Below are 18,580 nucleotides of genomic sequence, written 5' to 3'. Positions count from 1 at the left end.
TTTTGCCTGTATGATCGCTTCTTTGTAGTTAAGGGATGCAAAGAGGAGTTTGTCCTTGTTGGAGGCACAAGGGAGACTATTCCAAAGTGATTTCGCCTTGCGTTTTTCTATGCGCAGAGCTCTGAATTGTGGAGTGAACTACGAGTTCAGCTGAGCTTGTTGTCTAGCTTTCCTAAGTTTGAGCGGAGCTATGGTGTCAATGGCTTTGAGCGGTGTTCGGTTGAAGGTGTCCACCAAGACCGTTGGGTTATTGCAGGTTGTGGCACAGTTGTTCAGGATGGGTAGGATAAGCGGGAGTAGCTTGTCCCTAGTGATATCCTTTTTATTCCTTGTGGGAATAGATGGGGCTATTGTAGGTTTGATGCTAGGAATGGTGGCTGGTAGTTGGAAGATAATAATGTGGTGGTCGGACCAAGCACAGGCTGAGTTGGACCTTATTGTAGTATTGCAGTTCAGGTCTATGATCCAGTCAAGCGTTCTGCCTTTGTTATGTGAAGGTTCAAGGTTACGTTGTTGAAAACCTAGGTTTGACACAATACTTGCAACTTCGGTGGCCATGAGGTCCTTAGGGTTAGACAGTCCAAGTTTCAGGTCTCCTAGTAGCAAAACTTGTGAATTAGGTTTGGTATTGTTGGAAAGGATAGATGTGATATCTTCTGCGAAGGAGAAGAGAGGACCGGGTGGTCTATAGATGAGGTGTAGTGACGCTGTATTGGTAGATGAGAGTGAAAGTTGCACTGATAGTGATTCAGCTGAGCTGCAATGCATGTTGGGGATCAGTCTCATGTTGATGTTATCCCTATGTATGAAGCCAACGCTGCCACCTTTGGACAGGTTGGATAGGCAGTCCTTTCTGAGGATAGAGTATCCATCCGGAATAGCGAGGGACAAGAGCGGGCCAGAAGCAGCCTGCAGCCATGTTTCTGTGATAGCGATGAAATCGAGGTTGTGGGTAGTAATGAGGTCAGATATATCGAGGGCATGAGCAGTGATGGATCTAGCATTGATGAGAGCGCCTTTAAAGTCTTTAGGTGGTGTAGGCGAGGAAGGTTTAGGTGCTGTCTGAGTCGAGGCAAAAGGTGTGTTAGTGTGTTGACGTTTGACACCGGGAGAGCGAGGCAGTCTAGATCTGAGTCTAGCATTCCTAAGAGGAGGTGTGCAAAGTTGGTTAGGAGTAGTTTAGTTGCGAAGTGTTTGAGCCAAAGGGTGGGTTCATTGAAGTATGGGTTGGTGGGGTGTGTGTGTGTGTAGGAGTTGGGTGTGTCAGGGTACGGGATCTCGTTAAATGGCGGCATGGTAATACCCGTAGAGAGTCATCGTAGAGCATACCACAGGCAGGTTAATGTGCTAGCAGGCGAGATGTAGTTATCAAATTGCAAGGAGCAAGTAGGCAAGATATAGCTTAGATGGCACTATGCACACAGGCGAGATACACCCTCAGAACAGCAATGGGCACACAGGCAAAATGCGAGTTTCAGATGGCAGGTGTAAATAGGCAAGATAAACTTTCAAAACGGCAATGGGAACACAGGCGAAATGCGAGTTTCAGATGGCAGGTGTAAACAGGCAAGATAAACTTTCACAACGGCAATGGGCACACAGGCAAAATGCGAGTTTCAGATGGCAGGTGTAAACAGGCAAGATAAACTTTTAAAACGGCAATGGGCACACAGGTCAGCTGGAACAGGCTAAGACAGAAGACAGCCTTAGTTCCTGCTGGCCTTCGTTCTGGAAGGCCAGCTCACACCTCCCGGTGCCCAATTGGCTAGCTTGTAGCCGTCGTCGGCCAATGAGCGGAGGTGTCGCCTTACCTTTTCTTTTAAAGACATCTTCATGAACTTGACATTTTGTAGATGAAACCTATGCCTGAGGACCCACGTCTACAAACTCAGAGTGTACCTTTATGTAAAGTCTGATTTCTTAGTGTTTTCCCTAACAGGGTCGGATCAGTAGTGGTTGTATTAGTTGTGAGCATTTATGTACATTTTTTGGTTGTTCAATGTTTTTTGTTGGTACCAGCATAATACTGTTGTTTGTGTTGCGTTTGTGCCAGCTCACACCCCTTCTGAAGACTATAACCTGCCCTTTGCCAACATTACCAAAAGAGGCCAAAGATATATACCTGTCAGGGATCACTGCTGGTTTAATAATAGTGTGAGGCGTATTATGCACTTTAGTCACTACTCATCCCTGTACTAATTTCATTGCACACAGGAAGCAGGCAAAGGAGATAGAACGTCTCCTCAAAGGGCCAGTGTTCAGCAGCAGGGAGGTTACAAGTGTCTTTACAAACCTTCAACTGTAAGATACAAGTGAGATCTGCTATGGGATTTGGGGGGTGTAGGCCAATGAAAGATAAACTATCCTAAAAGAGGCATTGGTTTGCAAGGGCAAACATGAATTATGTGAAGGAAACGGGCCTCAACACAAGTGCAAGGCAAAACATGTTTGTAAGGAAGTTGCAAGGAACAGGTTACTTACCTGTAACTCTTGCACTCCAGAATGGGTCTTGCATGGATGCACATGTTCATGAATATTCCCCGTCATCAGGCTGGGAATCCTCAGTAAAATTAAAGCAGTTTAGCTTTAAGCTGAAAAACTGCTCGCCACTTCTATAACCTATCATTGTCACTTCGGGTCAAACTTGTCCTGCTAAATTCTTGCCCTGGTGGCCATCTTCAGATTTGGTCGCACACGTAAAGTGGTAGTATGAACCAAGAAGGGCTAGAGAGTGGAAGGAGGGAGAATTGGTATTCATGAGCATGTGAATCCATGCAAGGCCCATGCTGGAGAACAAGAGTTACAGGTCAGTAACTTGTTCCTTCTGCAGCATGGGGTCTTGCATGGATTCACATGCTCATGAATTTGATTACACAGCAGTAAATATACACAGCCACGGGAGGTGGCAAGGCTCACAGAAGCAATATACTTACCACTGAAACAGACTCAACTCAAGCAAACTGGTTGCGCAGCACTGCTTGGGCGACCTGGGACTCCTCCATGGAATCCCTGTCGACACAGTAGAAGCTTGTGATGGTGTGTGTCGACCTCCACATAGCAGCCCTGCAGATGTCGAAGAGGGGAACATCGGAGAGAAACACTGTAGTCACTTTGATGGTTCTGGTGAAATGAGCTGTCGCCCGGTCTGGAAGAGGTCTGTTGGCCAGACGATGGAAATGCTTGATGCAGCCGGGGAGAGCCACCTGGAGATGGACACCTTAGACAGGGCCTTCCCATGTCCCACGGGTCCAAAGCTGGTGAACAGTTGAGATGTCATTCAAAAGTCCATTGTGCGTGCAACATAGAACTTCAGGGGACACGCAACATCCGGCGAGTACAATGACCTTTCAGAGGGTGAAGAGAACTGGCAGAACCAAAGTCTTGTTTAGATGAAACACTGACAGTACCTTTGGCATATAGGAAGGATGTGTTTGCAGAACTAGCTTAGCTGAGTAGAATGACAAATATGGAGGTTTTCACAAGAGAGCCTGAAGTTCCCCGACCCGGCTGGCCGAGGTGATCGCCACCAGGAAGGCTGTCATCCATAACAGAAACTTCAAACAGAGTCCCCATCAGTTTAGACAGTACCAAGTCCAGCTTCCAAGCTGAGGCAGGAGCTAACACCATTGGAAATGTTATGAAGAGGCCTTTGAGGAACTTCTTAACAAGCCTGTGCAACTACATGTAGAGCTTGCCTGGATCCCGGGTGTACCAGCATATGGCAGCCAAATGGACCTTGATAGATGCATGGGCAAGGCCAGCCTTGGCCAGCAAGAGCAGGTACGGGAGAAGCTGCAGAGCTGTTATGTGCAATAGAGAAATCTACAGTAGTCGTCACCATACCGTAAAGCACTTCCACTTGTGTTTGTAACAAGCAAGCATAGAGGGGCCCTGGCCTTGGCTAGAGATTTCTTGCATTCTAAAGGCAGAGAGTAGCTTCTAAATTCTAGGCCTGCAGTAGCCATACCGTGTGGCTCAGATGCTGGGTCGTGATGTAGGATTGACCCCCCATCTCTGCAGAGGAGGTGTGGAAGTGTAGGCAGTTTGATGCCTGGAACCACCAACAGATGGTGGAGGTGTGAGTACCAAATCTGCCTGGACCACTCCGGTGCAATGAGCATCATCTTGCAGTGGCAACGTCTGAGTGTGTTTATCACTCATAGCAATAGGGAATTGGTGGCAAAGCATACAGTAAGAGGGCCTCCCAAAAAAACGAAAAGGCACATCCGAGACTGCTCGGCTGAAGATGCCCACTGGCAAACCTTTGACACTTGCCATTGGTAGCTGTCACAAAGAGGTTGGTTTGAGGGAGATCACACTCATTAAAGATGAGACACTTGTGCCTGCTTAAGCTCTCATTCGTGGCAGGACCGCAGCTCCCTGCTGAGAGAGTCTTCAATGGAATTCTGGATGCCTGCCAGGTGAAATGGGACAAGAAACATGCGTTGACCAATGGCCCAATACAGATTCTGTGCCGCCAGGGAAAGGGCAGGGGAACATATCCCGCCATGCTTCCTGATGTAAAACATGGTGGTGGTGTTGTCCTTGAAGACTCGCACCACCTTCCCCTGGAGCTGAGGTTGAAAAGACTTGAGCACCCGGAAGTCTTCCTTCAGTACCAGGACAGTGATGTGCAACTCCTTTTGTTACGTGAGCCAGAGTCCTCTGGCTGAGAATGTCCTATGTGGGCCCCCCACATAGGTTGTGGGGGGCCAAGGACAGGTGTCCGTTGTGACTGGCGCCTGATACACTGGGATCTGAAAGGGAGGGCCCTACGAGAGATGCAGGTGAACTGACCGTTGCAGGACCTGACGGAATGCCTGGTGAGGGCGATATTGTCTGTTCATGTGGCAGTGACTTGCTGCCATTTGGCATCCAGAATCCCTTGAAGGGGTCTCATCTGCAGTCTACAAAAGGAAACCAGATGGATGCAGGAGGACATCATCCTCAGCAGGGGCTTGATGGACCGGACTGTTGCAACGGAGGCGGTTGATAGCCATTGGGCCTTTACCAGGATGGCCTTCACCCTCCCCTCCGAAGGAGTCGCTAGACATAAGAGCGTGTTGAATAGTGCGTTCTGAGACAGCACTATGCAGGACTTCTGACAGTTTATCGAGAACCCCACAGAAGACAGGGTCTATATGGTCTCTGCGGTGTGCTGGATTGCCAGCATGTGAGAGCGGGATCGGATTAGCCAATTGTCCATGTAAGGATACACATGGATTCCTGTGTGGCGCAGATGCGCTACCACTGGGGCAAGGATTTGGTGAACACCTTCAGGTCAGAATTTAGGTTGAATAGTAGTGCCTTGAAATGGTAATGCTGCCCCTGAATGACAAAACGCAAGAACGTCCGGTGTTTTTGATGAATAGGGAGGGGGAAGTTAGCATCCTCCAAGTCGAGGCTAGCCACAAAATCTCCTTCCTCCAGTTGGTTGAGCATGTGCTGCAGCATGACCATCCTGAACTTCTGGGATTTGAGGAACTTGTTGAGGCGTCACAAGTCTAGAATGGATCTCCACCCTCCTGACTTCTTCCTTAGCAGAAAGTATCTGGAGTACACTCTGGATCCCCAGAGGTGCTGAGGGACTGGTTCCATCTCACTTAACCTCCTTTAGCGGCTGTGCCACGTGCAGTTATTGTCACGGAATGGGAGGGAATTTGCCCTGGAATTACAGAGTGTGCCCCTGTTGAAGGACATTGAGCACCCATTTGTCTGCACCCATTTGTCTGTGGAGATCTTTTGCCACTGATAGACACATTGCAATAACCGGTCTCCCACTGGGGTGCTGTAGTGGGGGAGTGGGCTCCAGGAGGGCCAGTTAAAGCCTGCTCTGGCATCTGCGTCCTGGCTGGGGGATGCCGACGATACTGGCGGACACTTCGATAGGTCTGGGAGTGTCCCCTTTAAGCCTCTTGGGTGAATGAACAGGAGGGCTGATGATAAGGGTAGATAAAACCTTTGGATGACCTTGAGACTCTCTTTATAAGAACAAAATGATGGCCTCCTCTGCTGGAAAGTGTCTAAAGAACGCGCTGTCTCAGTGTCAGTCTTTATGGTCTGAAGAGTCTCTTCAACCGCCTTTCCAAAGAGGCTGTTGTCATCAAACGGAACATTGACTACTTTCGTCTTCACATGCGTGCGGAAGTGGGTGGCTTTGAGCCAACACTGACTGCGGAGAGCCACGCCATTGCCCATTAGGGGAATGCCGGAATCCGCGATGACGAGGGCGACAGTGATTTCGTGGTTGGGGGCCACCTCTCTTTCTTGGAACAGAGCTAGGGCCGCAGCTTTCTTATAAACAGGGAGGAAGTCGAGGATGGGTCCCAACTTATACCAAAATTCGCTGTCGTACCGCAAGAGACTGGCGAGGGAGTTGACAGCCTTCATTGTTGATGTTGTTGTCGTGATGAAGCGCTTCCCTTCTGCATCTAGCTTTTTACCCTCTTGTCCGGTGCAACCACAGATGAGGAAGACAGGTTGGAGGACCTCTTTGTAGCGGCAGCCAAGACCACTGAGTCTGGCAAGGGTTCGAATCTGAGGCACTTACGGGCCAAGTCCGGCGCCACAGTATTGCTTTTCTAAGCGGTTACATTTTTTTTAGCAGGAGTGGTATTAGGGGCCTTCATGGCCAACAGGCCATCCTCCCAAATTTTATCCAACAGGGTATTGTGCTAAAAGGAAACTTTATGGGTCTGCCGTTGGAACAGCTGACGGGGGTCGAGGTGGTAAGGATACCCTAGGTGTGGTAACCGTCATAGTGGCAACAGTGACAGTCGTTGACGAGCCACTTGGTGTGATTGTAGCCATGGACGAAAGTCTAGACTTAACAGACAAGGTCGACGACGAGGTACTCGTCGACGGGATGGTCGTCAATGGGGCAACAGCCCTGATGGATGAAGTCATCGACGAGGCTTGTGTCGACAACCGAATCTATGACAGTGGAGCCACTGACGGGTCCTTGGATGACTTGCCTTGTGTTTGGCCGATGGCTTCAACCATTTTCTGGCAAACGGAATCAGCCCGCCTGCCAGTAGGCTAACCGTCGACAGAGCCGTTGATGGCGACAGTCCTCTCCGATCTGGGTCTAACAGCCGCGGCTACCGTAGAAGAAGAAGAAGAAGGGAGCAGCACTTAAGGCCTGTTTTATATGCTCTGATGTCTGTAACCTGGCCCATGGGGGAAAAGAAGATGGCAACTGGCACAGGGGACCAGATGACCTGGAGGACCAATCAATGGGCAAGTGGAAGGAAAAAAGAGGCCAGAGATGACATGGCAGTGTGGGTGTCCAGTGAGGTCAAGGGAGGAGAAGGTGGACCAAGAGACCAGGTGAAGGAGGGACAGTGCAGGGAAGCATGGAGGAGAATTTCAGAGAGCATGTGTAAGGTGAGGTATTGGTTGGTGAGAGAAAGTGGTACTTGGATGTAAGAGAGCATGTAAGTTGAGTAAGACTAGGGGCGAGTGTAGGAGTTTGAGCAAGAGTGGTTGGGAAAGATGGCTTGGAGAGTGAGAGGAGGGTGGCTGTGGGAGGAAACCGTAGGGTAGTGAGAGGAGAGGGTAGAGGAGAGTAGTGGAGAGCAGTGGGAGGATGATAGAGTGAAGGATGGTGAGAGGAATGTGTAGTGGAGAGTAGTAGGCAGAGAGAAAATACTGAATACAGAAGAGGGTGAAAGTAAGACAGAAGAGAGAAAACAACATCAGAGGAGCAGGTAAGAGAAAGAGAGGGGAGAGATGGTGGGAGGAAAGCAGAGAGGACAGTAGGGGATAGGGAAACAAATGGAGAGAAGGACAGGGTGAGGAATATGAGGGTGTGAGTGAGAAGGACGAGTGAAGATTGGGCAATTGAAGGCACCTATTTCAGTTGTTGAGATCATTGGTATTCTCATGGGACTCTAGATAGGATCCACCTAGAAACCCCCAGAGGGAGACAGCGAGATAAGACGTTTGCCTTTAGCCCATCAAAACTAGCCAGGAAGCTGTTAGATAGTAGGGGTTACCAATCTCTACTGACCACCTTGGGATTTAGTGATGTCTGGGCTAGGGAAGGAAAAACCCATGGGAGAGGGAGAAAGGGATGCCCCTTAGTGAAGTCCTTTGCCTAACTTTCAATAAAAACCCTTCGACCGCCTTCAAGAGTTGGTGTGTTCTTAAGGCCATCCGTGACACCGGTTTGCGATTTGTGGCCTGAATTTACACAGATAGGATGTCTGCCTTGATGAGGGGTTTAGTGGTGTCAGCTCATTACCACATTGGGTATATCTATTGATACTTTTGACCTGGTTTTCCTAAAAGTTGTCACTGGTGTATTATGGTTAGCTGGGCACCCAGCCATCCGCTATTCTGGACCCTGTTTTCCATCAAACGAACTCTGTTTAAATTATGGATTGATTGCAATCCAGTGCAAAATCTATGCATTTGCAAATAATCTACAAATACTTAGATTATTTGTAAAGTCTGGAGCCACCTGTAACCTTGCAATGTGATGTTCATAAGCCGGGGCTCGGTTATTGCAAATAAATGGCATCATGGAGGCAAACTGGCAGTGACATCATGGCATTCTTTGTCTTCCATGGGTATCGAAGAACAGGGTCCAGTGGAACACACACATCTTCACCCCAACTCCTCTCTCCCTGGCTCAGCTGGGGTAGAGAACAGAATGACGACCCCACCCGACCTGATTCAGGGGCAATGAGATGGAGAGGATAAGGGGGGCATAAAGGACTGCTGAGCCCTCACATCTCCATGCAGCCGCCTGCTGCCAAGAAGCACCATCCCAGATGGAGAGAGGATACCAACATGGATCAGAACATTCTGAGCGGAAACTAAGTGTGTATTTGCATTAGCGTATGAGACAGTTTAAATGAGTGCATGTAAATGAGTGGGTATGTTTTTTGTGTCGGTCTATGATGAGTATGTATGGGGAGAGGAGGAGAACTGTTATGTTACCACTGGGAGGATTAGTGAGAGTGACATTGAGACAAACTCTGGCAACAGGCAGCAACATGAAAATATGCTTCACAGCGGAATGTTGCATATACTGTTGGGCAGTAGCAGAATGCAACATGTTTTACAGAGCCATACTGGCATATATTGAGGGGCACTAACAACATATAAGCATTTTACAAAGCAATGCCACCAAATACTGTTGGCCACTTGCCCCATGATGGTGCGTTTTACAGTGGCAATGTTGTCATATATTGTGGGTAGTGGCAGCATGAGAAAATAACTTGCCTCTAAGAGTGTCTCTCCAGCATTGGAAAATGTTCTCAGGGCAATGCTGGCGTACATTGTTACGACAGGTCTCAAGATATTTCTTTGGGTACAGCCATTATGAACATGTGTTGTAAAATGCCACTGTGCAGTAGTGGTGTTCTGTCATTTCTTGGAGTTTGTCATGTGTTCCTCTGCCAAAACTATTGCCAAGTGAATGGCTTTCCACTCCCATTTGTTTGAAACTCTTGCTATGCAATGTGCAATTAGTACCAATTATTAAGAAACAATTCTCCAGGGCAGAGTACCCCCACCATCCCTTGGGAACCTATTTAATGAATGGTGCCGGCTGCATTTGCCTGGGTCAATTCAGGCAAAACATGTATACCCCACCACTTGAAAAGTACGCCAACCATCAATGGTTGCAAAGGTTTTTTGGGGGTTGTAGAATGCATTAGGGTACACGCCGGGGTATCTGTGCACATGGTTAAGCATTGCTACTTTGAAGATATGCGGAGGCTCTCGTTATAAGTATTGCAACCAGGGTAAAAGCTGTGGTACTTTGACATAAAGCCTTGTTTTTACTACCAAATATATTATGGGCCCGCTGGAACTGCAGCACAGAAACGCCAAATGTGACGATTCCCATTGCATTATCAAGTAATACTGGGTGCATAGCACAATCGTTTCCCTTCAATACAGTAAACATGTTTTGGACAGAGATAATCAAAGGGGGTGAAAAAGTGGGATTCTCATCTTTTCATCACCTTTCCCACGTAATGTGCAAAATAGTCCAAATTTACCCTTTTGTGCATTTTAAAAAGTGTAGAATGGGGATAGGAATCTCTGCTGAGTAGAATTCATGTCCAGCCTCAAAATGAGAGTACAAATAGATTGATAAATATTGGAGAAATAATGCACGTGGATTGCCTGAAATATTGCATGTGGTATTTCTGGAAATCTGCATCTATTACTGCCAACCCTTGTGCTTGTTCATAATGTATGGCATGTACAGAAATACCAGAGAGTGTAACGTTAACTACCCCATGTGGCATTTCCGTTCAGAAATCTGCCACACCCATAACAAGGACAGCGTTTTGGACAGTGTGCGAGGGTGCATGTTTAGCAGCCTGGTGCACAACAGAAAGCACGTGGTCCTTTGGATTAATGCGGAATGCATTACTGCACGTGAGGGTGCATGTTACAATGTGCAAGCGAAAGCACATGCACATGGAATCATGCGGAATCTATTGCAGCATGTGTGGGTGGGGGCTGGAGCACGTTTTCCAGCAGTTCAGGGTGTCAGAGTGCCTTATTAAGGGGTTTCTTTACAGAGTTTGCACGGTCTGTGCCCCTGTACACGTAGGACAAATATCACTTGTGAGTGGGGTCATTTTCCAGTTCGTTGACCTTCACCAGTGTGTTGCGTGGGTCACACCTTCTACATGCGTGTGAACTGTGCGTCCATGAGTCCATATGCATCCTTGTACAGGGACCAAGTGGCCATAACCCCAGACCACCAAACTGTGAGTGACCTGAAAACGTGCTTTTCAGCAACCCTTTCACCCCAAACACACATTGTGAATAACCGAGAAAAAAAACTTCCCCGTTCACGTGACACAAGAGGAAACGTCGAGTATAATGGGAGAAGGAGTAGTGTCCCTCCCATGACAGTGGAATTTGGAAGATAATGTGGATGGATGAGCCCTACCAATAAGGGGAGAGCAGGGTTGCTAGATGGGAGGGGGTCATTGGCGCATTCCGCGGAAGGATTGGGCTGCCGTAGTGAGAGGCGGATTGTGACGGCGCCTTGCTCTCAGTACCTGGCTGCCACATGTGGAGGGGGATTCTGGTAGAATCTCCAGAAACGTTTCGGAAAGTCCCTGTGGCCCGACAGGGGCAATGAGAAGTCTGAAAGTACTCTAGAAAGCCTGGGGTGCTTCGAGACGTTTTAGAAAGTGCAAATATAGCCTCAGAGAAGCACTGGCAAGTCTCTACGAGCCTTAGAGGGGTAATGAAAGGTTTTCGAAAGTGTGCAGAGCATGAAGTGGGCACCAAAAACCCTGAAAGACTGCTGAAGCTTGAGAGGGGCTGTGATACGTTTTAGAATGTGACTGGAGCCTGAGATGGGTTCTGGGAGACCTGTGGAATGCCAACAACCTGGGAGGGGTGCTGGGAGAACAGAAGATGCCCAGAGCATAAAAAGGGTGCTGATAAGTTATGAAAGTGCCTAGATCCTGAGGGAAGTGCTGGAAGAAACAGAGATGCCTGAAGCTTAGAAAGGGTGCTGATAAGTTATGAAAGTGCCTAGGGAAGTGCTGGGAGAAACAGAGATGCCTGAAGCTTAGAAGGGGTGCGGATAAGTTATGAAAGTCCCTAGATCCTGAGGGAAGCGCTGGAAGAAACAGAGATGCCTGAAGCTTAGAAAGGGTGCTGATAAGTTATGAAAGTGCCTAGGGAAGTGCTGGGAGAAACAGAGATGCCTGAAGCTTAGAAGGGGTGCGGATAAGTTATGAAAGTGCCTAGATCCTGAGGGAAGTGCTGGAAGAAACAGAGATGCCTGAAGCTTAGAAAGGGTGCTGATAAGTTATGAAAGTGCCTAGGGAAGTGCTGGGAGAAACAGAGATGTCTGAAGCTTAGAAGGGGTGCGGATAAGTTATGAAAGTCCCTAGATCCTGAGGGAAGCGCTGGGAGAAACAGAGATGCCTGAAGCTTAGAAAGGGTGCTGATAAGTTATGAAAGTGCCTAGGGAAGTGCTGGGAGAAACAGAGATGCCTGAAGCTTAGAAGGGGTGCGGATAAGTTATGAAAGTCCCTAGATCCTGAGGGAAGCGCTGGGAGAAACAGAGATGCCTGAAGCTTAGAAGGGGTGTGGATAAGTTGTAAACGTGCCTAGACCCTGAGCAGAGCACTGAGACAGATGACAGATGCCTAGAGTATGAATTGCCTTCCGCTGGCGAGGGATTATGAATTGTGAAATACCAGGAAAGACTCTGAAACCAACTAGAAGCAGGCAATATGCCTAAAGGGGTAAAGAGGTGCCAGGGCAGACTCAGAGAGACTCTAAAATCAAATGAACACAGCAAACTGTACACTAGTAGTGGTGTCTTATAAAATACTAAAGAATGTCACTTTGAAACAAAGTAACACGTCTTTTGTTCTTAAGACCACTCGAGCGCAGCTTCTTGCAGAATGCTTCCTTGTTGGGTTTTCCCTTGTCGTGTATGCAACTTTCCCTTTTACTTCCTACTTGGCTGTTGTATGTGTGGGTAAAGAGAGAGGTGTGTGGTGTTGCACTTGGGAATAGAGGAATATTTTTCTACAGTACCACATTGGCTGTAGAGGGCTTCTTGCGGTGCCGGGGACATCGTGACAGGCAGTCTCGGGCACCAATGAAAAAGGGGCCCACAGTTTCAAACGGCTATTCATGCCTTTTGTGACACGGTTTGAATAGTACCCTAGGGGGAGTTTGCTGATAACATGTGATGCAAATTGTGCATTTTAAAGAATATTCAGCAACACTGGTCAAAACTACTAGCTGCATAGTGAAATAACTAATCAAACTGGCCCACACTGGCCAAAAATTGGCCCACTTTCACCACACCAGCATTTTGCATGTTTGGTTCGGCGAGGGGCCTGTTGCCCTATCTGCCAGTCCAAGACTGGTGACAGATTTGCAGACCTGAATGTCTGGATAGGGAGGGAGCAATGCAGTTCAACAACAACAAAGGGAGGACCTAGTCCCGGTTTGGTGTGCTATACCAGGCAGACGACCTTAAACCCAATGTGACAAGGTGAAAGGTTACCAATGTAGAGACTGTGAAATGAGCAGAGCTAAGCCCCTTTCACCTACACCTAGCCCAGACCGTCTGCAACATTCTGTAGCCAACCAGAGAAGCCCCAACACATACTGGGGAATACCCAAATGGTGTGGGCTACCACAGATGAGTTGCGATAACAACTGCTATCACTGCTATCACTGTGGCTCAAATGGCCTTAAATGTAATAGCTGAGTAATTGTAATTGTAATGGGTTATTTATAACGCGTTTAATACCCAGAGGTTTCTAAGCGCGGACCCGGGGATCGAACCTGTGTTGCTCCGTGTCGTCTTGCTTCCAAGGCGAGCACGTTGCCCCCGAGCTATCCTCCCTCCCGTACCTCATTCAAATGGTGAGACAGTGAAAAAAAATAGGAGGCAGCAACAGCATCGATCTGAGGCTCTGAGGATGACCCCACGTTCGCCTAAAAGCAAGTTTCCACACTAAACTCCTCATGGCACACCAAGCCTCAGCAGGCCTGGGCCACAGTTGCATGGACCAAAAATCAGGATCTCTCTCCACCAGCAGCACCGTAGCCTTTACGGCATTTAGCTTGAGCCAACTCGTGTTCATCCATCCGCCTATGGCATTCACAGTGACGCAGAAGTGGGGCGCAGTGTGTTAGGTGTTGAGGCGGTATTTATCATTCGGGAGGCAGTGTCAGGGAGGTGTCCAGTGATGGAGACTGGACCTCTGCCAGAAGATGCACTGTTCGGGACTGTTAGCGAGACAGCAGGTGATGGAAAAGGAAGTGTCCTTTGGATGAGGTAGTGTCAGGGATTGTTGGGGGCAGGGGTGCTGGAGATGCAGACTCTCTTGGATGAAGCCGCGTGTGGCAGTGCTAGGGAGGCAGCAGGCACGGAGAATGGGACCTTTTCTGGGGCAATCAGTGTTCAGCAGGCAACAGAAAAGGAAAAGACCTTGAAGGAGCTGGTGTGCCAGAGAGTCAGAGACAGCAGGCAAAGAAGAGAAAAGTCAGATCACCCGAGCCAGTGTTCTATAGCTGCAGGGGATATAGAATGCTAGACATGGAACATCTCTGGTCGTGCTGTGGCTTTTTTCAGTATTAGCAAAGTAACTAATCAGAAGAACTTGATGCAGGTCTACTGCCAATTCCCCAGGCAATGAAACACTTGCTATATTCCTATGTCCACAAGGCCCTGCTGCGACTCGAAACACATACAATATAGCTTTGTTGTGATGTTCTATAGCCTCTGAAAGCACATGGCCTTCCAACCACAGTACTTATGAACATAGTGCCATATTTGGCACTGGATGGTAAAAAGCATAAGCGCTGAGATCACAGCATAAGGCAAACATATATTATTTTAACACAGCCATGGAGAAGAGGTCAAGGCCAAACGTCAGCAATAAACATAAAACTTCATGTATGCTTCCTCCTGCTATTTCCTAATCTTACTGGAGTCATCATCTTACTTTTCCTAGACTTGGTTTGACCATTTGTGTTATTTTCAAACCATTGTGGTCTTCATCGTCGTTGCCCTACCTGCGACACATACGCATTCACCATGCCCCTAAACTATTTCTCGCGGCAGTGGGCTACATCTTTTCAAGATCCACATGTGGGTGGTGTTGAAATAGCTCTGTCTAATGAGATCAGCTGGGATGTCCACGCAGAGACTAGGACCAGAGTCTCCAGTGCTTCCCTGTATCCCCAGAGCTTTTCTCCGGGGAGGGCGTCCACAACTTCTTCCAACCAGACTTTAAAAGCTTTCGGCAGGCCTGGACAAGTTGGCTACTGCAAGCAGGATTCAGTGCCAATTGTGAAGCCACTAAGCCTCCATTAAGATCTGGTATTAATTTAATTAAAAACTGAGCAACATTTGTGACTAATTTCCAAGGATGGCGGCTGTCGCAGAGGCATCCTTTTGAAGCTGATACCTTCCAGATTTCCATTTTTATTTTAGATTATTTCATAACTCAATCTAATTTGCCTGCCACCCCCGCCCTTACCACAAAAAAAGAACAATGCTGGACCTCTCCCTGCGAAAAGAGGGAACTCACCCTGGACTTGGATGACTCGTTCCAACGAGCGAATCGCATTCATGTTGGGTCTTTGCCGGAGAATCTCTTCTGGGAATGGATCCAACTGCAAAGAGAAAAAATACAGAGGCAGCATTTAGTCCATGAAGGACTTGAAGAGCTCAGGATCAAGGACACAAATTGAAGGTAGAGGCTCCAGAAGGACCTAGACATCCCATGGAAAGGGACAAATTGTGCCTAAGAAACGTAAGGGAAAATAGGGAGGAAGCGCGGCCAAGTCAGTAAGGTGCGTGCCGGTCTGAAAAGGCCCTGTACGATGGTGCTGAAGTGGGCACCAGTGAGATAAACGTCGATTGGTCAGGATGAACATAGCATGTTCATTTTAATGTGCTACGGATGTAAACATAAAGATATTACAAGTTATTGGCTTAAGCTTCCAAACATGCACCATGATTACCAGTTTTCCCTGGTCAGATTTGTCAATTTTCTATTGGGATACAATCTCAGAGCAACCAATCCCGATTTTCCAGAAACTCAGTCGAGAATGCAAGAATACCACTGTGTCCAAGGCACCTTGCTGCGGATTTTAAGCAGCTTTGACACTGCATAGTGTGTTGTGTTTTCTGTGTGACCCTTATGTTACCTCTTGCCTATTGATGGAAAATGTGCTGAGCAGCAAGAATGAGAAAAGACTAGCATTAGTCACCCCCTTGCATGAACATAGGTCCACGATGAATGGTTAACGTCCTACCTCATTTCCAAGTAGAGCAGACACACAAGTCTCGGATGCATCGCAGATTGCGGTCAGATCATGCCCTCCTTCTAGGGCAAGGATGACACCACCTCCTGCCAAAGACATGAGCTGCTTTGTCATGTAACCAAAACCTAGCACACAGAAGAAGGCAAATGAAATTGGTTATTCTGCAGATCTGATGACTGGGTCTCAATTGTTTTGTTCATTAACGTGGGATTCATTTTACATTATGCCAGGTGTTGCCCTGAGGACACTGGGGCCCAAGGGATGAGTAGGCAATGAGATAAATATGTTATTGGCCTGCAAATAATAACTCAATTAAACATGGAATAGGTCAACATACACTACAGCAACATTAATAGTCTGTGTAATCTTTTATCTATTAGTTTGTAGTCTGATGCATACAGCCCACAGGTTGTAAAGTAATCATACCTCGCGTCTTGCCATACTGTGTAAGTCAGCCATATTTGACATTTAGCCAGATTGAGTTAGTCAGCCATGTCTCACATCTTGCCATTGTGGGTTAGTCATATCTCGCTTCTTGCCATATTGTGCTAGTCAGCCATATCTCACTTTTCAACATATTGTGTTAGCCATATCTCGCATATTCTGTTAGACTGCCATACTTGACATTTAGCCAGATTGAGTTAGTCAGCCATATCTCACATCTTGTCATAGTGTGTGATTCAGCCATATCTCACATCTTGCCATATTGTGTTAGTCAGCCATACTCCACATTCAGCCAGATGGTTGTTAGTCAGCCATATCTTGCATATTGCCATATTGTGTTAGTCAGCCATGTTTAACATTTAGCCAGATTGTGTTAGTCAGCCGTATCTCGTATCCTCCCGTGGTGTGTTTTTCATGCCTTTAGGCAGATTGCTTTGGTAAACTATTATTTCTAGGTGTTACTGCATTTACTGTTGTGCCCCCGTTATAGGTCCTTCCCCCTCTATCCAGGTGTCCCAAATCTAGGTGTTACTGCATTTACTGTTGTGCCCCCATTAAAGGCCCTTCTCACTCTGTCCAGAATCAAATCTAGGTGTCACTGCATTTACAGTTGTTTCCCCATTTTTCGGTTTCTCCCTCTATCTAGGTATCCCAAATCTAGGTGTTACTGCATTTACTGTTGTGCCCCCATTTTAGGATCTTCTCCCTCTATCCAGGTCTCCTAAACTTAGGTGTTACTGCACTTACTGCTCTGCCCCCATTCTAGGCCCTTCTTCCTCTGTCCAGGTGTGAGAAATCTAGGTGTTAGCACCTTACTGTTGCACACCCATTTTAGGCACCTCTCCCGCTATCCAGATATCACAAATCAAGGGGTTACTGCATTTGCTGGTGTGCCCCATTTTAAGGCCCTTCCCCCTCAATACAAAGGCACTAGCCACTGTTGCCTCAACTCTGGGCGTCTTCGCGGACCAATCACTCTCAAATCTAGCCCTCCCATCTACAGTAGTATCTCAATCATAGCCACCCGCAGTCCCTCCAACCCGCCCTCCTCCAAGCACTCCCTTACACAACCTTGGCAATCAACAAACTCTCAAGTCAGAGACACACACACCACATTGACCCCCACCCCCTCACCTTCCATTACATCACTACTGCACTCACTGAGACTCACTCACGCGCACATTGCCATTCACCACACATCCACTTAGAAGAGCAACTCTCAAGCACCCCAGAATGCACCATAAGCACTCTACACCTCCCACCCTTACACTCTACACCTCCCACCCTTGCACCATCACTCTCGAACCCATCACCACACTCTCCCAGAACCATGCACTCCAGAATAAACCACTCCTGCCCTACACCACCCACCCTCATTCTCGAACCCATTACAACACTCACCTGCAATCATGAACTCAGACACTGCCTCTCACCACACCCCCACTCCCCCACTCACATACACATGAAACTCTCAGACCTTCCGGAATACGCCCCATCTGCATTTCATCCTTCACCCTCACAACCTTTTTCCAAACCCAGTACTGCACACACCCAGGATCCTTTCACCACACACTACCCCACTCTCATACACACAGAACACTCAGACATTCACATTTACACCACACCAAACTTACATTCTACACCATTGCACCCTCATTCCTAAACCCATTTCACAACCCTCAAAATCTTGTCAGCTCTGAGCTGTCCATTCGAATCCCACACATACTGACCCATCGCCACCACCACTCACCGCACACCCTCCAACTTGCTGACCAGAGGAGCTCCCTGGCCCACTGTGAGTCTCCCACTGCATACCCCCATACCAACTACTGGCTCCAACTTCCAAAACCTCTTTCCCACACTCCCTCACTGAGAACCCACAGGCGACCCTCCAACTCTCAGACCAGAGGGGCACTCTGCCACGGCCTGAAACAACCGATCTCTGCACCATCCTCTTGAACCCTGGCCCAATCCCTCCCTGTCCCCCTACTACCCTCTTCATCTCCCCAGGCAGAAGGCAGTCCGCCTCCCAAAGCATCCCACCATAAGCATCCAACTCGCAGACCAGAGGAGTTCTCTGGCGCTTCAAAAAACATAGCCCCTCCGCCAGCTTAACCCCTGTGCCTACTCTTGGAAATGCACCCTGCACTTCTCTAGCCACCCCCCTGCCCCTCGCCCCCCCAACTATGAAACCAGAGACCACCACACACTGGCCTCAGCCCATCTTTCACACAAAGGGAGGCTCCTCTCAACCCAACTGCCCCTCCTGTCCCCGAGCACCATCCCTCATACACATCCTCGACCTGTCCCACTCTCTTGCCACAACCAACCCAGAGAAATCCCA

General features: G+C 48.1%; 1 protein-coding gene across 7 annotated transcripts in view; it reads right to left on the bottom strand.

Moving 5' to 3' along the window:
* Nucleotides 1-18,580, bottom strand: part of HDAC7 (histone deacetylase 7) — a 1,864,336-nt gene that overhangs the window by 9,300 nt on the left and 1,836,456 nt on the right. For all 7 annotated transcript variants that reach the window (XM_069653189.1, XM_069653190.1, XM_069653188.1 and 4 more), the window contains 2 exons: nucleotides 15,784-15,917; nucleotides 15,054-15,138 (listed from right to left, as the gene is read on the bottom strand). In XM_069653189.1, coding sequence (XP_069509290.1) covers nucleotides 15,054-15,138; nucleotides 15,784-15,917 — 219 coding nt within the window. The remainder of the gene's footprint in view (nucleotides 1-15,053; nucleotides 15,139-15,783; nucleotides 15,918-18,580) is intronic.

The sequence above is a fragment of the Ambystoma mexicanum genome, chromosome 3q (assembly GCF_040938575.1).
Source record: "Ambystoma mexicanum isolate Mex_15411 chromosome 3q, UKY_AmexF1_1, whole genome shotgun sequence".
Classification (NCBI taxonomy): domain Eukaryota; kingdom Metazoa; phylum Chordata; class Amphibia; order Caudata; family Ambystomatidae; genus Ambystoma; species Ambystoma mexicanum.
This window is presented reverse-complemented; position numbering and strand designations above follow the sequence as displayed.